Here is a 21,732-nt window from a genome sequence, read left to right on the forward strand (position 1 = left end):
TTTTTTTCTTAAGAATGCTTTGTGAATCCGGCCCCAGGAGAGTGGGGGGAATTCCGAGCTGTCCCTGAACTGCTCAGCAGTAGTTGACTGGAAGGGATGGAGCTGCGACGCTGGTGTTGTTTTCTCCGCCACATATTCATGTGAACTGTCGACCCACACAGCCGCAACGACGTGAGCTGCTCGGATCCTTCTGAACGGGAAAACCACCCTGAATGGACTACCACAGCATCGACACAACACAAGCCCACCTTCTTCTTCTTTATTATTGTTATTATTTCATTGAGGAAAAAAGAAAAACAACAGCTGTCTGCAGGAAAAGCGCGTGGGGATGTTTCGCGCGGGTATAGTGAGAGAAACGCGCGCGCTTAATGACAAGTATTTAGACAAGTAGCTAATTAACTAGTAATTACATAAGTGGTATTTAAACCACCAGTGTGGTTGGCGTGTCTGCTCGGAGGCTAAATTTAGAACAACGCGCTGCCAGCAGAGGATACGGTAGTATTTATTCAGTAGGACTTTTTCATTTTTCATCAGCGCACCTTGGATTCCAGCCTCTATCACAAAGCAAGTGTGGAGCCGAGGACGACGTCAAAACAATTCAAGACAGGTAAGAAGAAATGATTTTAGCTGTCAAAATATTTAGTGCTGAAAAGAAAAAGTAGGCTATGTGATATTTGTTTGCCACCATAAGTTAAACGCTCTGTCACATAGGTTGTTTATCGCAGGAATGTTTGTCTTTGTCTCCACAACGTTAGAATTAGCAAACATTACAGCATCCCAATTGGACTTTAACTACATTTTTTTGCACCTTGTTAACATCCATAGCATCCAGTGAGGTAACACTAACTAAACAATAACTTATATCTAAGTTAAGGTTTTTTTTTTCTCAAATTAATTCCATACCATTTTTTTAGTGTTTACCTATTGAAAAACACTGACAACAAACAGACAAGCAAACAACAAACCCTACCTAAAATTAAAAAATGTGTTCATGCTATTTATGTAGTCAGTGCAAAGTGTTTAATTTACTTAATTTTCACTCATTTTTGATGGACCTGTAGTAGACTGACTGGATGTGGAGCTGCAGGATTAATGAGAATCAAGACTGTCAATAGCTCACTTGTATGACATGACAGAGACCCTGGTCTAACATATTATGCAGGCTGACATAACCAGCCACCCTCCTGGCACCCATCCAGCCTCACTTCATTATTTTGTGGGGACTGCTCTTGGCTGCAAATCCTGAAGTGGCGGTTGCCTGTTATTACTGCTGCCTTCTGAAAGGAAGCGGGGTTAGACGATTTAGCTGAAATCTGAGCTTCTGTTGTAATTCTCTCCTTGATGTCATTTCTGTGCTGTCTTAGACTTAGTGTCACGAGCAGCGACTAAGTCGGAGTGGACCATTAACACCCTGTTAGCCCCTCAGAGGATTAAAAGAATCAAACATACCAAGTCAGTTATAACTATACCCCATCTCCCCTCTGCCTTTCTTTATCTGCCGTTTTGGTGAAAGAAAGGCTTCGAGTGCAGCGGGTTGGTAACAGGGTTGGATGCGCTTCACCTCCACTCACTGCCAACAACATCCGGAGTCACTTGCCAGGAATTCCACCTTAGCTATTTGTTTCCCTTGGAGGGAAAAGTGTGTTATGTGGAATATAGAGAGGCACGCAACAGGGAGGAACATCCAGTTCAGATTAAACTAACAGACCAGAGAAAAGGGGCTGTAACAAGAGGAAGTGCTCCGGTTTTGCATCATGGTGAACGAGTCCCTGGCATCTAGCTTGGGCAAATCCGATGCCAGATTCCTTCTCTTTGGTGCCTGCCAAAGCCCTCCACCACGTCGTCTTTATCAAAAGCCCTCGCTGCGATTCCCTTCTTCCAGTTCTGTCGCGGCGCTATCAATCATATCTTGCTCTCAGCAGACTCTTCTGCTCATTAAGGATGTGAACCTGTAGGTAGCCTGCAGCCCCCTAGCCATTCATCTCTCTCAGCGGGGCGCAGAGACTCACATCTGGAGCAGCATTTCAAAACATGGCTCTTAGCAGACATGTAGTGTACGCTGAAGGAGCTTCAATGCATTTTTAAAGGCTACCTTTCAGCAGACGTGGTGCCAAGCATAAAATTAACAGCACTTGAAGTGTGTAGATCGTATACAAGCCAGTAATGGTTTGTAATTTGCTGAAAAAACAGGTGAAGTGGATAATATGCATAACAGTGCAACGGGAAGTTGAGATTACCACTGAAAGACAAAAATGCTAACGGTATGTCATTGATGATGATAGTTGGCAAGAAATAGGCGGGCTTCACATCTCATTCTCTTTGTCCCTCTCTTTCTCTGCTCTGTTTTGTGTAAAAGGTCTCAGCCAAGACAAGTTGAACTGCTTTAGTGTGTGTGTGTGTGTGTGTGTGTGTGTGTGAGACTGACTGCAGGGTGTAGCCTCAGACTTCTTTTTTCCCCTCAGGCACTGCTTCCCCATCATGAATACGCCTTTGTGCTCCAGAGAGACACACAACTAAGGTGGACAACTTGAGAGGAAAGGAGAACATGCATTTGTTTTCGCACAAGTACAAAAAATAGAGGAAGGTGTGACATGACATTTATTTATAGCTGAAACCTTATGACTTCACCTCCGGCAAAACTGCATTTACAACCTACGATCGTACTCCTTAAATTCCTGTTTTCAGGAAGAATCCTTTACTCTGTGTGTCTGCCATGAATTTAGACCTGCACAAGAACATAAATGTATTTAGACGGGACTGAATTAATGCAACATGTATAAACGTTGCTTCACATTGCAAGAGTTTGTCACTTGTCATAAGTGGAAACATTTGCGACTGATTTCAGACCCCTTTCATTAGCTTTAAAAACGTCCCCCACTTTTATACTCTCGGATAAAAAACATGCCCTTGTCTGCTTTTAATGTGCGGCATCCACCTCTGGCAGTGACGTACCCACAGACCCCTGCCCGTTAACCCTCACAGCCACAACAAGCCGTCCCCAGATTGTCCATAATGCAGCCCCGTACAGCTGCCCTGCCACAACACATGTGTCACCACTCAGCAAGGAGAGCGCTGGGCGAAAAACCCCGGGGGGCCCTGAGCCCAGCTTAGTCACGCCACCGCGGCCAAGACGGCCCTCCACCAACTGCAAGCTGCTCTGATGACTCCTGACAGGCTGCAAGCTGGCACAAACACAATCTAAGATGCAACCAAAAGAAAATACCAACATAAGAAAGGATGAGAGTGGAAGGGCAGATGAGGATGCCTCTTGGTTGGCTGTTATTTTAGTCCAGGGTGTCCTCGGAAAACCTTTAGATTATTTATTTCGGTAAAGCCTGAAATATTTACATACAATACATTTGTTTAATTTCTGCACGTGTGTTGAAATTAATTATCAGTCTCATTAGCAAATTGAGATTCACATACAGTATTCCCAAGCTAAATTGAAAAATCGGGTTTGAATTAAGTCAAGTCAAGTCAATTTTATTTATATAGCCCAAAATCACAAATCACAGATTTGCCTCAAAGGGCTTTAATTAAGGTATAATAAGATATAATATGCTTCTAAGTACCAGCTTCGTACATGCTTTCATTGATTAACTTTATTATCACATAGTATATATGAGGATTCAACGTATTTCATGAACAAGTTGGTATAATTTATTTCCAAAATGAAGATTTGTTCTTTCTACGCTGCTGTAGTCGCTGCTTTAAACATGTTGGTAACACTGTCACACAGAACTAGTTTAGGTTTAGGCACCAAAACTACTTGGTTAACGTTAGGTAACAAAGGGACGATGGAGTTTTGCACACAATGACCGAACCCTACTTTAATAATTTTTTTTAATGTTCTGTATTTTGATTGCTAAGGACGGCGGTTACGTTCTTGTTAACATGGAATGTAAGATGTTAATGTTCGCCTTTGTTGTAAGCTAGTTAACTAGCTACCTAGCACAGACTACCTGGTATTAATCACATGGCAGTTAAACAAAAAAATAAAATGAATAATGCACATTTTAATTGGTCTCATTGGACACGATAATCCTGAACCCAGCCTTGGACATAATTAGTTTGTGGTTTGAGACCAACAACGAGTTGGTGCCACTCTGGAACCAGTTTCCTGGCCAAGAGCCAGTTCTTTGGCTGTCAAAACGCGAGAAACTGGATCAAGATTAGGCACCGGGTCCAAACCGGCCCTCAAACTGCCTCGGTTGAAAAAGGGGTATATGTACATCAAAAAATTAAATCCTCAAAGCATCAACAGCTAGAAAGGCATTAACAGATGGTTCAAAACATCATTGATTGTCAATTCAATCGACCATTGGCCCAAGCCTAATATGAAGTGATAAAAGATTATTTAGCTGAGATATAACTGCATAGTACCTTAATTACTCCAAATTTAACTTATATTTACGATTTTGGCAAGCAAAAGCTGATTCCTTGTTGCCAACCTGGTGACCACTTCTAAAAGTCTATGTGAGTCAGTAAGTGTTAGCCAAAGTATTGTAACACCACCTACTTCTTATTACAATCAAGTTGGATTTTGGAGTGGCTTTCATTATGAAAACCTTGAATTGTGGCACAAGTGTTGTTATTGTACCATCCTTATTGTTCTTGGCTCAAATACACGCACATATTAACAGAGGTAGAAAAAAGTGAAGTGGCTCTTTGTCAAGCCTGAAATGGGTTTTGCAAATGTGCATGGCCATCATGTGCACGAGGAGGAAAGTGTGGCATTTACTGAACCAGCCTCAGACTGCAGCTTTGTTGACGTCCCATTGAAGCTGCTTCAGTCTCTGTTTTCCCACACTGAATATGTGTTGGGAGCCAGGCTGTTTACATTTTTTTAGTGTCTCCAATCCAACACAATTTCCTATTGTATGTCAGGGGCTAACAACAGATAAAGGAGGCGAACTCTAGTGATTGTTAGTGATTGATCCAGTCGTTGTCAAAAAGACTGTCAGTGCATCAAGGCTTTCAGAAAAGATTTTTGTCTTTTTGAATTGATTGATTTTTCTGTGCATGCCTCTGCAAAGCGTCTTTAGGCTCTTCTGTCTCATTTTCCCAGCGTGGCTGTTCCAAATGTTTCCATGTAACTGTGGTCCACTCTACTAGCAGGGGACTAATTGCTTGCTATTTGAGTGTCTCAATTTTGATTCATGGCGTACAGTGCCTTGTTGCTACTCTGAGGGAGAACTCCATGTCATGACACCTATTATCTATTCTCTATCTGTTCTCGCTCGCTGCGTGCTTCACCCTCTTATGCCAGCACTTGCACACTCTCCACCCCCACGCCACCAGGCATATTGATGGGATGTAGCTTCTCCATATTGACAAGAAGTGGGCTGCATCTTGGCTCTGAGTTCTCAGTTACAGTACGGTGATCAACATCGTATGATGTTCTGTCATCCACTTTATTTGCCATTGCTTTCAGATTGGTATTTTACCTACAGATTTCTCTTTAAAGCTGTATTGTGTCCAGCTTAATATGATTAGGTTTATGGTAATATGATTTGGATTACAAGTAGAATATAAATGCTTTTAACTGTATTTTTTATGATTAAACTACCTTGATATGAGCCTTATGAACAACGATAATAACCTGCAGCAATGCCAGTAGTATTTGCATAAGGACATACTGTACATGCATGCTGCAAGCGTGGGAGTGTTGGTGTCGTACACATTACTGCCAACTGTGGGCATTAATGAATATTTGCAGTTTTTCACTGCAAAGCATCACTACAGGTAGCAGTGGAAGAGAAGACAGAGAGTCGAAGTTAATTATGCAGATTTTAAAATAGGCTTTGCAAATATTTTATAACATAGGAAACAGTTACTAAGTTGTAAGCCTTAAGGATACATACTGAGGATGCACAATATGATTTTTTTTCCTTTTCTTTTCTTTTTTTTTAACCAAAATCTGATAATTGCATGCTTCTCATGGCCGTTTCTCGAAATATAGGTCTTGCATTTTTAAGAGAAGTTCCTAACGAGTAGTTAATGCACACCTGTAGTGAACAAAAAACAGATCTAACTGACATCATTATTGTTAACAGATATAAAACTTCAAATCTTCTTTAATGTATTCTAGTAAATTATATAAAATAAAAAAATTACAAATATACTTTAGCCTTTTGTCAAAGAATTCAAATCAAATCAGACATTGATGTATACTGTAAATATGTTTTTTGACAAACTAAAGGTGCATACTTCCACCTACAGTATCCAAGTGTGTAGATGGTTAAGTTATTTGAGTACTGGCATTAAATTATCAGAGAGTGCCTGTTTTCTTTGATATTAAACAACCACCATTGCTGCTCTGACATGACTGTCAGAAATTACTTCATAGACAAGTTCATGTAGTTTAATCACAATTGATGACTGGCCTTTATTTATAAAGGTGATAAAATAAATGATGTGATTTCTGAACCAACACGGCATCAAATTTAAAGCTTGACTCATAAAGTTTTTACCTTTAACGAAGAAGAAGCCAAGACAAGTTGAAGAAGCCAGAGACATAGGCTGCAGAGGAAACTTATATTATATTTCATATTACTTTCAGTCAAGTTCAACGTTCACGGCCAGTCTAATGAAATAGCCACAAGTAGCGTTAGCTAGCTATTGTTGCCTTGCTTACTAGCTAACTTACCATTAGATGAGTAGAGAACTCACACAGTTACTGTAGCTAACATTATTAGGAGAATTCAATCGAGGGGAAGCCCAGTGGTGTTATCTGTTGTCAGAATAGTTATACTAAAAATAAGTTGCAATATGTGCAATGTTGTTGTTTTTTATTTTACTTCCGTATGCATTAGCTAGGTGGCTGGCATGAACCTCTTGTCATAGTAGCACATCATAGTAAGATATTGACTTTATTAGAAATCTAAAAAAACAAATGTGAATGCTCTATACGTTGAACGAATACTGTTGTCCTCATGCACAGTCCTAGTAGATGGTGCACCTGTTTTTGCTCCAAATTATCAGCGGATAATTCATCAGGTATTATTTAGTTTTAGTTTTTAGTTTAATTTTAGTAAGTACCAAATCACTGTCAGCTAGCAGCTGTGCTCTTTTGATAACAGACACTTAAACAACCAGTATTACTTGAAAGATTGCTAATGAAATGTTATTTTTTCTTGCAAAAATGGTTGAAAAATACTCATCAATTTAATTAATAATGATAATAATTGTTAGTTGAATCTTATGCAATTACACCTCACTTTACCCTAAATATTGAATTCAGTCACTGGTGGTAGATGGGGTGAAAGACAGAAGGGAGTATTTAAAAGGCGATAAGCATAAAAGTGATGCAGGTGACCAGGAAGCACTATAAAAATACAACAGGTACTCCACATGTGACAGCTTTCAGTGGCTCCGTCCCTGTCAAATCACATCATCGCCGTTCAGCCTCAGTGTGAGCAAAGGCAGCAGGCATCAAGCTAAAAAAGAAATGCAAGGAAGCAGGGAAGGCACTGCCGGTACTCAAGTTTTCTCTCTTCCAGCCGGATTCAAAGTGCCTGCCGTGAGATCACAGAGCTCCGAGGAAGCTCGCTGTTGAAGCTTCTGTCAAGGCAACCACAGGCAGCTCTTTCAGGGCTGCGCCCACTTATCTTCTCACTGTGGAGATGTATTGCTTAGATTTGGTCCACCACACAAACGACACACACACACACACACACACACACACACACACCTGTCTGTATCTGTACAGGGATGAGTACTGACACACAGGGGCTGACAGTTTCAAGAGCTGACATTGTCAAGAGTGACTTAGAAAAAGGATTTGTCTCACTTTGTACATATGCACATGGTTACTGTCAACGCCCTCCCCAGAGCTTTATACATCTCGAGGTATTGAAGTGTCTTGACATTGTCACCAAGTCACATATAAGGTTTCCTATAGGATGACAGAACCTCTTCAGAAGTTCAAATGAGCTGAGAAACCATCTGATTTTCTGCAAAGATTGCTTACATTGGTGATGTGGGTTCCTTTGTTCAGTGAGTCGCATTCCAAGTCGGAGCTGCTCATTTTTATTTGGTCTCTTAAATAGAAAATACTGTATTTGTTTTATTAGGACGTGATAATTAATCACATGAAATCACTGTTAATCCCTCTGCATGGGTGTAATTCTCGGGTTTCATCATGATATTAGATTGATTAATTGGACAACGATACGATATAAGTCAAAATCAGTCTGTTGCTGTACGACTTCGATTTGGTTCGATTCAGCACCCATCGATAGATAGACGATATCGTATGCCCATTTTACACAAAAACTACTAAGATATGATTTAAACATTTTATTTCTGAGCTCTTCCAGATATTTAAATAAAAACAATACAAATAGACCTTCTGTTCACTATAAAGTGCCACATTGCATTTAAGTGCAAATGTTTTTTATGGGTTAACTTAAAGAGCCTGTGATGATCAATTATGAACATAGATGAATGATAGGTTCTGCCTGTGTGCTCATTTACTCATAACAAAACATCTCTTGTGAAAACAAAACTGGGAGATTATCAAAATAAAAGCGTATATTAAAGACAGCGATATGCGTCGTTAAACCCCTACTGTATATTACATTATCCATATGTATGTCTACCTTTAATCATCACAAGCTGTTTCTTGTGCGTTAGGATAGAGAATCAGGCAGAGGATTGTTAGATATGTGCATTTTGGGAAAAATGAGCAAAGTGGAAAAGAATGGATTGGCTCAACAAAAGTGAGGAAATTGCAGTCCAGTCATTTAAAAATGTCCTAGTGTAAACCAGATGACGAGCACATATTCTAATGCTAATTTTACTGCAAGAAAAAGTAATAAAACTTTTTTGCTCAGAGACACATAATTGATTAAATATGTTAAGCCATATTGAGTTTAATAATACAATAGTTGTTGCCTCAACAGCAAAGTTCTTGGACTGTTAACATAAATACATATTCATTGTGGGTATGCACCATGTTAGTCTTTATTTCATTTTTGTTCCTGATGCACTGGGTGTGCTCTCATGTCATTTGTGGTAATGCAATATGGCAGAGCAAAATCTTACCAACACGCTCATGTCCTCTGCAGAATTCCCTGTTCCACAATTTATCTGGCTGATGCTGTGCAGTTGTTAAGTCGTGACACATTGCATGCTTGTGTGAGCTGTGAAGACCCTCTCAGGCGGTCTGGGTCCTATTTTGATGTGAAAACCACAGACATGAACTCTTTCACTGCTATCTGTTCCCCTAAGGCTCGGAAACACTTAGTAAAAACCTGGCCAAAAGAACAGGGAGTAAACACTTAAAACACACACACACACACACACACACACACAGAGGGATACAGCACACACTCTGTCAAACACATGCTGGATCGATTAGCATTTTTGAGGCCGCAGAGAAAAGCGAGAGAGCACCAAGTTTATTAGAGGCATGTTTCATACTCTCCCAGAATCATTGAACAAATAAAATCTTCCCCCCACTTTTGGCTGAAGTATCAGCTTTTCTTTGAATGTTTTTTATTAAACGTAGGGCGAGGGCAAGTAATTGGAACCTTTAAACACTAAAAAGCCACAACTGACGGAATCAAGATAATGAGCAAATAAACTAAAAGCTCCCCTATATAACCGCACATTATTTTTAGATAATAGATTTTTAACACAGGTGGTGGTTTGCAGAGCAAAGGGACATATTTTACCCACCTTGATACTGTTACATAAATATGTGGTGCAACCAGAACAGCACCACTTTCATCATAAAATCTGCTGTGGATATTGTGAGGTAATTTGGGCTCAAAATTATGGAAAAAAGTATGTCAGTCCAATCTAAGACATGCAGTCAGGAGAGGTATGAGAATAAAATGAAAATGTCTTTGCTTTGTAAAAGTTCACAGCCCGATTTATTTCATGTATGTATCGCAGAGAAAGTAATTTTGTTATTTTTTTACTCTTAGCCCTGATAAATATCCTTGTTTGGTTTTTTGATTGATGGGTCAAACAAACAGGGAAAACCTCAATGGTTTCCTAAACCTAGCCAAGTCATTCTGTTGCCTAAACATAACCAAGTAGTTTTGTGTGATTTTTTAAATTTTATTTTATTTGTTTTTTCGCAAAAATATTGCACATTGATAGAGCCACACATTGGTGCCATCTTGCCATCTTCTCACTTTAAGGAGATTTAATGTATTTAGTCATATTTTTTCTCAACAAAATAAACAGTGTTGCAGAGCACACTATATATGATATGATATATGCGACATAACAATACTTTATTGGTGTCAGTGTATATGGCGGCCGATAAGTGGCAAGCAATAATAGTTCACAAATGCCAAATCAGGTTTAAGGAAATTTAGAAACAGTGTCACTTTTACATAGTTGGTCCACCATAGAGCAGTGAAAAAAAGATACAAATATAAAAAATATAAATTGCGTTTTAATCCCATTGTAGACCATAAAGTGGGTTCATTTAGTGTCACCTGTCAGGCTTTCAGTTTTCGCACTCCACAGCACAGTTTGATAACGGTGACAGATTCAACAACAAAATTCTCATTAATATTTGAATCACTAGGTCCCTCATTTCAAACAGAAGTAGACAAAAGGCTTTTCCGCTCTAGGTGGTGACCTAGATTTTGCAGGTTGAAATGACAACTGTCATCTGTTGACAGATCTTATCAGCTGTAGCTACTAAATTAAGCTAACATTAGCTCCACGATTTGGTTGAAAACACTGTCTGTGGCTGATTTCTGACCTCTACCAATGTCAATTTTCATCTAGTACAGAAAAACTGAAATAGAGTTCTTTATGAGTTAGTCTATGTCCAAAGTTGTGGCTCAGAGCTTGTTTCTATTCTGAGTTTTGCAACAGATCCCATCATCCAGTGAGGTCACACCTTTTAGATTTCCTCTTTAAAGACGATGGAGTTGGGCAGATGTGGATGATGCACTTTTTGTAAATAGAATATACCACCACTCTGAAAACATCTTGAAAGTAGGCGGAAGTTTTGTTACATTTAATTGCTCACCTGGTCTATTTCCTTTGCTCTTTGTCGTCAACAAAATACTGGAAATATCCATCAACCTGTTGTTTAGTCGCTCTGAGCATTAAAAAACAACACATATTCTTAGTGGCTTATTCTTACGACTTAAGTCTGAAGAATCCGAGTGCCATTCTAGTTGTATGGCTGTCAAAAATAACCTACCTTGACGAATATAAATGTACACCTACTGCATGTGTGAAAATACAGAATCTGACAGTAGTAGTGTGGTGCTGGGGCACCTCAGATGACTGTTGTAGCCTTAGTTGACTTTCCTGCTAAAATATTTCAGGACACTACAAGCTGTGCGTGTCTGAATGTGTGTGCGCGTGTTTATCTCAGCGCTGGAGGGAGTGAGTCAATCACAGCAGCAGAAATCATCCCTGCGGGCGATCTGTCTCCACTCATGACAAGGCTCCTAAGGCATTTATCTTTCCTTCCTTGACTCATTCCATCCATCCATCCCTCAGCCCTCCCTCTATCTCCACCTCTTCCCATTCTCCATCACTCTGTGTCTCCCTCCCACGGTTTGTCTCGTGCCCTGGCACCGCAATTAACTTCTCATCATCAAAGGGTGTAATGAAAGAGAAGGCGAGATAGAGAGTCAGACAGAGGAAGGGAAGCTGTGAGAGAGGGAGGACGCCAGAGGAGAGTGAACAGAGGTGAAGCGGTGTCTAACACACACGCTTAACACATGCACACTCACAGGTTCTCTTTTTTCTCCCTCAAATACACACTCTGTCAAACACAATCACACACACGCAGCCTACACTCGCTCTCAATCACATTCCTGCGAGATGCAGACAGGAAAAGAGAAAGGGAGAAAGAGAGGTATGATATTCCCCCAGGAGATTTTTCTCTCCTCGTTCCTTGTTTTTATTTCTCAACCCTCCATTTCTCCCTTCCTTTTTCACAGACGCACACACACACTTGTTCACACTCCTCCTCCTCCTCCTCCTCCTGCTTGTCTTTGAAGAACAAGAAGTATTGCTGTACATGTAGGGAAGCTGCTCTGTCGGTATTCTCATTGTTTTTTTCTTTCACGCCCCTGGTTCAGAGAGCTGTCGACTGTGACCGCTGTTGAAAGGATGTCAGTGAGAAAGAGAGAGGGAGAGAGAGATCGAGGCTGGGATGTAAGAGGCAGTAAAGGAGGGAGGGAGGGAGCGGGGAGCGGGGGGGGGGGGGGGTGTTGTTGAGATGGAGGTCCCTAAAGAGGGCAGAGGGAGTGATGGCATGCTTGTTTCTTTGTGCCCAAGCAAACGTTGCAACAGCAGCAGTGAGGGGAGGTGATGGAGAGGAAAATAGCTAAGGGTAAGAAAGCAGCTCAGGGGGGAAATGAGAAGGGCTAAAGCTGCTAATTAACCATGGCACTGGCGCTCAATAACAGTGACATAATTGGCCCTAGTCGGTGGTCCTCGGTGGGGGAGGCCTCAGCAGTGGAATCCAGCTCACATAAGTATGGTTTGACTCTGACAACGCATTATAAAATGTGAGTAATCCATAATGTAACACAATGGATTATGGCCAAAACTGTAATAGCTGAGGTGCAGGCTCCAATGGTCAGAGAGATGAAAACCTCATGTCTTTCAGCTGGATTCTCTCCCTCCAGCTCTTCCATATACATTAACATGAGAATATGTTAGTGGATTGTGAAATTGTGAAAAAAAAAAAAAAGTTTTTTTACGTAACTAACTTATTTTACATAACTTTCGTGGCTCACTTCACACTTGTAAGTAATTCACTTCCAGCATTTACGTACATTTATTTAATTTTTAAACTGTCTTTTATAACGCCTTACCAGGACGTTTTTTTGCCCTGAACCTAGGTCAGTGGTTTTGTAGCCTAAATTCACTGAAACTGCAGCCTTTTTACAACTGTCAACTGTTCCTGTATGTGTTATAACGTGTGTGCTTTTTTTATAACGCTGTGGTACTGTGAGTCGCGAAACGCTTATACGTGTCATTGTGGGTGGTATTGACGAATGGTCTATCCTGACGTTTAGGTTGGAGATATTGATGTAATCTTTTTTTATATACATTTTACACACTTTGGAATCAGGTTTGTAAAGTGTACTCTGTTGCACATGGAACCACCAGCTCCTTCCTTTTTACCCATCACTCTGCCCAGGCCACCCACCAACCAGTAGAAGTCTGTTGCAGCGTTAAAAATGTGATCCCTCACCAGCTTCCCACATGCCTGAGAAATTTCAACATGGTATCATTGACATTGTAAGCATGTTAACATGCTGATGTCAGCATTTAGTTCAAATCATAGCTGTGCCTCATTGAGTCACTAACAAAGCTTTAGACTGGGCATCACCAAATGACCCAATTCTGTGTCCATATTTCTGGGAATTTGTGACAGTTGCACAATGTTATCGGCATGTTATTGGTATCAGAAGAGACTGATGATCCCTGTAATTAGGAGGGGATATTGTTATTGGTAATCAGCCAAAATGAGTTGTAAGATATTGTCATGTCGGATATCGGCAAAAATTCCAATATCCTGCATTCTTAATGACAATAAGTATTAGAATTTATATTTAAATATAAATATAAAATCTCAATAAGAGATGAGAGTCACATGACAGCATGGAGAGCTGCTGTTATTTTGGGTTCAAACAGCTGCACACTGCAAAAAAGGTGTGTCTAAAAACAAGATAAAAACACTAAATGTGAGGGAAATTAACTTGCTGCATGGACAGATAATTTCACTTGACAAGATTTCTTGAATTAAGATTGTTAAGTCTAGTAATTAGCATGTTGAACACTTAAAAAAAAAGAAATTAACTCTTAAAACAAGATAAAATATCTAACACTTCTAAATCTATGTTTGTTTGTTTTTATCTTGGTAAGAACCAAATCATTTGCAGTGCAGTAGCAGCAGCAGCAATGAAACTCACCAAGCTGTGTGCACCTCCAGGTGATATTAAGAACCCAGATACTGTAGGACTATGTTTGTTTTTTTCAACATATGTAGAACTTCACAACAGGTACAAAGCACCAATAGTTGTTATTTCAGAAAGAGTTAATGACATGAAGAAATAGCTGTGTTGTTTTCACCTGGACAACTTGCACGAGTAACGCAAATGTGAACATCTGCATCTTCATAACCCGCTGTCTGAATAACTGTGCATGCAAGGAAATTTGCAATTATAATGTTATATATAAATATATCTGCAAAGCATCACACATACAAAGATAGCACATGTTTTTGTTTAACTTACTTCTTAAAGCACCTCTTGTCTGTCCCTTGGGCAGTTTGTCTTGGTTAAACTTACCATCTATTGGACCCAACAGACACAAGGATGTGCAAACAACCCCACAATAAAGGGGCAATTCACAGGGGAGGTCTCGTGTGTGAGTAAGGATAAGATGAAGCATAAAATTGACGGATAGATTGGTGCAGCATTTGCAATGATACAGGCATTGTACTGCACTGCTGGAGTTAATATTAAAGCATGCTCGCTGAACCCTTAAAAAAATATACAATGTAATGTTTTTCAATGTAATCCATTACTCCCTGGGGCTGGCGAGATAGGGTGGTAGGAGCAGCACTGTCTGAGGTGATGTTTCAGTGGCTTTAGGTGTGTCTGATTAGTCAGTTAAAAGCAAACACTAGAAAAGCAGCACACTGAAATAAAACTGTTCATCCAGGCAAAGCGGGGAGCTTATTGAAGCGGACATTTTAATCAGCTACCCAACGGGTGAGGCTGAGATGGCGTCGCCTCAGTTTGGTCTGTCAAGCTGGGTTGTGGGCGATGATATCTGTTCCTGTGGGCAGGTAGAGGAGGGGCAGGAGGAGCTCTGAGGAGGAAAGGCGGTGACAAGGAGGTCCGACCGCTGATGCCTCAAACAGCTGGCTTTGCATTCTGCATGAAGGGGAGGAATCAACAGCGAACCAAATGACAGCCATTCACTGTGATCAAAAGGACGATAGAGTTTCTCTCTCGCATTCAAAGAATCACGACAGACTTTAGCTCTCAGGCCCCTCTGTGTCTTCACAGTAGGGCTCTGTTTTCAGTTTGAAAAAGCTCAGTTGGCTGGCTAGTGCTGCAGTAATGTGCCCTTCTCATGTTTCTTCTTATCTGCATCACTTTAATTTAAAACACAAGGTGTTACGGCTCCATATTATTATTTCTATCATCTGAAAACTGCACTCTGTTTGGTACCTTTTCTCAAGATGTTTGCCTTCTGCACTGGACCTACTCCTTTGCTTTATAGATTTCCTTGTGTTGACACAGCTTCCCAGTGCGATTTGATGTGTGGGATCCATTTCAGCGAACAAGCGCGTGTCAAACATCTCGCTAACTTTCCTACCAGCTAATCAATAAGGAATTCATGGTGCAAGTGGGTGTCATCTCTCCATCTGTGTCCCACTTGTAACAGTACCACGCATATCACAGAGTTGAGAGCCATCTGCCAATTTTTTGTGCTCACCATTATTGTCGTTCAGATTTGTCATGCAGCTTGCACAGAAGCTGGTAACTCCTCCACGCAACACCAACGTATCTGCCAGTATCATAGACAAACATCTTGTTAACATTTACCACATCATTAGGGAAGCATATGCAGAATGCTTTTTAGATTTATTGAGATGGCATGTTAATGTGCAAGAATGGTTTGCTAACTGGCACGGAGATAACTAATATTAGAATTGTTTTACAGAATAGAAAGCGATGCATTGAATAAACGAATGTCAACTCCGTTCTTAAACGCCTTCATGTCAAAGTGGCCTCTTACAGTCATGCAGTATTTTTTTCAGGGGTTGACTAGTGGGGATGTAACAATGATCAACTGTCAAACATCATTGATACAAAGTAAAATTATCAATGCATATCATCTTTAAGGTATGCCTTTACTTTGAAATTCCCACTTCAGTTTTTTCAAAAAAGACTATATTTCTTTTTCATTTAAAGGTTTAAAAGAGCTCTGTTATAAAATTGTCATATCATATTTTAGTTGCTTTTTGAGAGTTGATATAAAAGTAACTGATTGTGTTAAATGAGGTATAATATCAACTCATGTCAATCACAGGCTCCTGTATTGAATCAAATCAGAAATCATGTAGTAGCAGACTTGGTGATTACAGCAAATATATTTATTTATTTCCAAATAATTGATATACTGTATACTAGTTGTGTTTCCATCAACAAATTTCTTTTTTCACCCCTATTCATTAGCTCTCTTGTTTGATTAATTGTACTGTTTTCTGTTTTGTTTTTTCCAGACCTCAATCAGAGAGAGAGATGACCCTAGTTTTGTCCATGAACCCTTTCCTGGACCCAGAAGGAGACCCTCCGCTCTCCACATACCAGCCCATATGGGAGTCGGAGCGTTGCACGAAGACCTGCCTGTCGAACCCCGCCCCGCCATGCAGCTCTGAAGAGCAGTTTACACAAGGTACAGACACAGAGCAGAGATTTCTCTTTATTCATTCAGTCATTAATGCGAGTTGGATTTAATCTGATGCTGCTCCACAAAGTCATTCGATAAGATTTATCAAGGATTTTGTACCACATCTGATAGTTGTGCAACCACTCATCCATCAGTATTACCTACATGAGTAGAAATGTAAGCTCGGAGTGCAGCATGACTGCATTAAGGTTGCAGCTGATGCTAATGATGTGGAGCAATCAACTAATTAACATGTTAGCAGGTCAACAGTCGGTGCACTTCCTTTCATTACATAGTCAGTGTAATTTAAGGATTAATTTAATTACATTGCCGGTTAAGCAGTCATTCCAGTGTTGATGAGTTACCATTACCATAGAAACCTGCTCTTCCAGAATAGCCTGCCGCTGTTTAAAGCTGATTTGAAAATGATTAGACTCAAACTTCAGAAATATATCCCTAACTTAAAGGTCTTCTGCTTTTTTATTCAATTTTTTGTTAATGCATCATGAATGTGTTATGGCTGATGTGAATCTCAGTTCTGTATTAATGTTGTTTTTACAGCATTTTTTGACAAATGATGTGATTTTCACGTACATTATGGTGTGCTCTGTCTGCAGAACCCCCCTGCAGGCGAGTTCCTGATCATGTTTCAGTTTCAAGGATTGCATACTTCAAGAGGAAGTTTGTTGATGATGATGATGAGCCTCCATTCAGCTTCAGGACGTACTGCCAGACTGTAAATATTAACATACTTACATTCTCACATTCAGAGTAAACAGTGTGTCATAAGTGATCTCATTTCAGTGCCATACTCTGAACTCTTTAAGGTAAAAGACCATACTACAAGGTTACCAAAAAAGTCCTTTTATGGTTTAATTATAGGTAATGATCTCTATAAGTTGTTTATGTAGTTGTCAAGTGTGGTCATGCAAATTAAAAAAGACTATTTCTGTGTCCAAAATCACTATTCAACCAATTTTTCCTTTTTGATATGGTGTGATGACAAAGTCTACTCTATAGTCCTTTTTTACAGAAACTGATAAATCATCATAAGTCTGCGTCACCACTGACAGATGTAGTTTTGCATGACTTTTTAAGGGCACTATATAGTGGCTAAGGCAGCTAAATAAAATTAATTAGTAGTCATTAAATATAGTGCACTGTAGTAAATAGGGATTGGTTATACGCCAGACCGATTAGCACAACAATTCGTTGTTGTTTGCTGTCAATAAAGAACAGACAGGCTCAGATGTTTACATAGTAAATAGTTGTTAAATGCTCTATTAATTTCTGAATGTTGAGTACAGCCCCTTTAGGATTAAAGCTGAAGCATTATAGTTGAAAAAGAAAAAGAAAAACCTTCACAAATGATTCATACTTTTTGGGTAATGCAATCTAATTTAATCTGGATCGCTTGCTTTTTTTAACTGTTGCATTGATCTAATTTATTTTAATTTTATTTTTACTTCAGCTTTGTGTAACCAGGAGTAAGAGACCTATTCAAAATATACATTTCTTATTCAAGAGTGTCATGGCAAAAAAGGCTGCAGCACAAATAACCTTGTTGCAGACATAAAACAAACCTAAAACAATTTAATAGAAAAACAAAGAACAAAATTCAGAGTTATACATTTGATAAGATTGATTGATAAGACATTCTGTTACATTCAAAACGTCTACAGCCAGATGTGATTGCTTCCAAGTGAATCTAATGGGACAATGTCCTTCAGGTTGCACCAGTCTTGGAGGAGCGTGCCCATGTGCTGCGCCTCTCCCTGGAGAAGATGCGCTTCATTGATGACCCTGAGGCCTTCCTCCGACGCTCTGTCCTCGTGAACAACCTCCTTCGGCGCCTGCGAGCTGAGATTCTGCTCCAGAGCACCGACTGGTGCTTCCCCCCCAACCCAGCATTTACCACCGGCCCCTGCGTCCCCGCACCCAGCACTAACCCCGCCCACCAGGCACTCCACGGAGCAGTTCCCACCAGGATCTGCTTAGCACCCCAAGCCGGACCGCCCTTCCGCAAGCGATTTCGAATGGTACGTGGCGGACAGGGAGAACTCCGGGGCCCTGACTGTGCTCAGACATGCTGCTGCATCTATGCGGCGGCGGCCGCTGCAGGACACTACCTCCACCTCCCGTTCTCCATGTACGATGCAGCACTCTCAACCTGCCCGTCTACACCACACTCCTCCTCGTTTTTTCAGCTAGCTAGCCATAGCAAGTTAGGGCTGTCAGTGGCCGTGGAAGAACATGATGATGAGGATGAAGATGTTGAGGAGGAGGAGGAAAATGAAGAGGAAGAAGACAGGGAAGAGGAGGAGGAGGAAGAAGAGGATGATAGAAGAGAAGCTGGGCCTTCCATTAAGGACAAGTCAAGCCAGAAAAGTAGGACTAGGACCTTGCTGGGTCACGCACACACAAGGACAGAGGAGGACAGCTGCATGACAGATAGAGTAGAAGAGGAGGAGGAGGGAGAGCAGGAGGAGGAAGAGGAGGAGGAGGAGGAAGAGGGGCAGGTTGTGAGACCTTGTCAGTGGGACTCTGCTGCAACTGAAAGGATCCACAAGGTCAGCTTTTGGCACCGCAGGGCTCATAGACAATGATTGTGCTTTCTGAGAAATTAAATTCTAAGTTTGTTAGAATGAAAATGTAATGATGACGACAACTGTCATCAGTTGAAGATTATTTCTCCTCATAGCAGTGTGAACTACATACAGTACACTATAGTAATGCCAAGTCAGCTTTATTTTAATGGTCATATATACTCCGGAATCGCACAAAGACAAACTCCATACAACTCTACAGCTAGTGTCAAGGTCTAATGAAAAAAATACACAGTTCAAGTCAGTTCTTGGCCACTGTTGGCACTGCAACATTTTCTCAACAATTATGTAGGCTAAGGTCACATGCGGTGGGATCATAAATCCCAAATGTGAAGTGAAGGGTCTCCAAGACCATTTTCAAGCCCCACAGCACAAAAGTAAAAGGTCTCAAGTGGGGCTTTATATTGGTGCACCGGTCTCGTTTCAGGACCCTAAACAAGCCTATGAAAGGAAGGGTTGTGCATTTGGGAGTGTGTGCTTCTGTGCGTGTATGTGCGTGTGTTTGCAAGATATGATGTAGCATTTTAAAAACTTGATTTTAAAAACATGGGTTACGCATAATTATGTGTTGATTTTGACGCTGTCTCAGGCAATGGCGAGCGACTGTGCTGCAGTGTGCGGCACCACGTGTGTTCTTCAAATTATTTTAAGAGACAACAATCATAAACATTGGAAATGTTAAATCACAAGTTCAAGTGCCTTAGTGTTTTTATAGATACATGTATATTGTGTGTTAATGTAATTGTTCTTGTTTCTAAGTATCTTGCATTCCAAGTGACTGCGTTTGACTAAAACAGGACGCAGGCATGTAGTTAAATGCAGGGACTTTTTTCAAATATCTATGAAAGTTCAAAACAAACTCAATTTCACACCCCAAAATGTGTTCTGTTTGTTTTACTTCAAACTGCATGTTTTCTAGCACTACCTGTCTTGACAATGCACAAACTTAAAGCCAACTTTCAAGAACAGTTGCTAAAGTTTTGGAAAGCTAATTGTGTTCAGAACATCCTCTACATTAGTTAGATTCATCAGAAAAGGCTTGTTATGGTTTGGTTGGTCTGTCCATTGATGAGGTTTTACCAAGAAGAGAGTTGAAGTCTGTCTGCACTGTTAGAAAATCAAATTACAGATTTATAAGTGTAGCAAAAATAACAAGGCAGGTTAAACTTATCAATCAGCTCTATTTGGAAGTGAAAGGAATAGTTCACCAGAACATCAGTATGGAAGTTGACACCTCCAAAGCTCACTAATTATCACATATCTCTCTGGTTGTACTGTTGTGTTAGGTGTCTCTACTTAACAAACAGGTAGTTTGTGTACCCGGCCAAGGAACAGTCCAGCACATAATCCTCTGTAACATCAAAATGTGTCATTTTTACACTTTTGGTGTTGTACGGATTAAAATAACATGATGAAATGTGTTTATCAGTGAGCTTTGGATGGAGTTTCTACTTGTTTTCAGCCTTTATGCCAAGCTAAGCAAACCAGGTAGCTTTATATTTACTTTACAGGCATGAGAGTTATTTTGATCTAATCTAATCTATTTTGATCTAATCTAACAAAAAAAGGTATTTTCTCTCTGCATGAAAGAATGAAGTCATGGTTGTTGACCTAGTAAGGTATAAAATAAATAAGTAAAATGGAGATACATGTTTCTAAGCATACATATAAAAGACTGTCCTTGCAAAATGACTTGTTTTACTTTCAGAATTTGATCCATTCAGTCCAATAATAGAAGAGCTGTACGATTTAATGATTGTGTCCCCATTCAAGTTAGCGGAGGGCTGAATTGGAAGAATGGTGGAAGTCTCTAGTCTCTCTTTTTTTCTTTTAATATGTATTGCTCTCGCTTTACAGGCCTCACAGTGCAAAAAATCTCCAGAAGACAAAAACATTTTTGGCAACGCTTAGGAACTTTCATAGGAATGAACTGTGCCCCGCTTCAATTTATGATAAAGAGCGACAAAGTAGGGAGGAGATCAGGATGGATGGCTCGGTAAAATAAATAACCTATCCGGTCATGGAGGACTTGTTGACATGTATACGACACCTTGCAGGAGCTGACAGACCATACATTTTCTTCTTGACTAAAACAAACCAATCAAGGACAGATCCAATTCAAAACCAGTCCGTTGTTTTATGATGGCATGATCAATGGTTTCTTGTTTGTTGGTGTGTCTCGTTTGGTGCCTCTGAAGATTAGAGTCCTCACACTGATGACAAACCCAAACCAAAGTTGTTTAAAAATGTAAAGATTATATGATTCAGTAGTGTTTCTTTTTTGTGATGTACCTTAAGGTACAAGAATTGAAAGATCTCAGTTGGCTTGTGAGGTGGAATTGTTCCTGCCTTGCCATTTGTTTTATATCTTTTTGTTTTTTCTTTTTTTTTGGATGTACAAAATAACAGTTTGCATCGCTAAGACTGTTTTGGCATTGGTGACACATCTACAACTAGACAAGTCGAGTACCAGCCTATTTCATTTAATTTCTCTAAACCCTAAATGATAAAACCCAGTGATTATCGGTGGTATTTTTTAAAGATGAAAAACGTTGACAAAGCAGTATTTGTTTGAGACGAGAACATGTAACTGCATTGTCTGTTATTAAAAAACAAAAGAGCGTGTCTGCTCTGATAATTTTATGTGATGTTCTGTGACAAGTGTAAAGATCAGTAAAAGAAAAGTAAAAAAAATAATCCTGCTTCCTCCTTCATT

The 21,732-nt window shown here is 40.0% G+C and overlaps 1 protein-coding gene across 2 annotated transcripts; it reads left to right on the plus strand.

Moving 5' to 3' along the window:
- The first annotated feature begins 27 nt into the window (after positions 1-27).
- sertad4 (SERTA domain containing 4) lies at positions 28-20,549 on the plus strand. Of its 2 annotated transcripts, none has more exons than XM_059354110.1 (4): positions 28-607; positions 16,244-16,416; positions 17,064-17,146; positions 18,141-20,549. In XM_059354110.1, exons 2-4 carry the CDS (start codon positions 16,263-16,265, stop codon positions 19,014-19,016), a joined length of 1,113 nt encoding a protein of 370 aa, XP_059210093.1. In that variant the 5' UTR covers positions 28-607; positions 16,244-16,262; the 3' UTR covers positions 19,017-20,549. The 2 variants fall into 2 exon arrangements, with proteins under 2 accessions (XP_059210093.1, XP_059210092.1); XM_059354109.1 differs by having other exon boundaries at positions 29-607; positions 17,028-17,146.
- Positions 20,550-21,732: the final 1,183 nt, after the last annotated feature.

The sequence above is a fragment of the Centropristis striata genome, chromosome 16, assembly GCF_030273125.1.
Source record: "Centropristis striata isolate RG_2023a ecotype Rhode Island chromosome 16, C.striata_1.0, whole genome shotgun sequence".
Lineage (NCBI taxonomy): Eukaryota > Metazoa > Chordata > Actinopteri > Perciformes > Serranidae > Centropristis > Centropristis striata.

What these genes read in the sequence shown, in the direction of transcription:
- sertad4 (XM_059354109.1), top strand. Translation starts at nt 16,263, where the DNA reads ATGACCCTAGTTTTGTCCATGAACCCTTTCCTGGACCCAGAAGGAGAC. An exon ending in TGAAGAGCAGTTTACACAAG is followed by an intron (nt 16,417 to 17,027) that starts GTACAGACACAG and finishes CTCTGTCTGCAG; the next exon opens with AACCCCCCTGCAGGCGAGTT. An exon ending in TCAGGACGTACTGCCAGACT is followed by an intron (nt 17,147 to 18,140) that starts GTAAATATTAAC and finishes AATGTCCTTCAG; the next exon opens with GTTGCACCAGTCTTGGAGGA.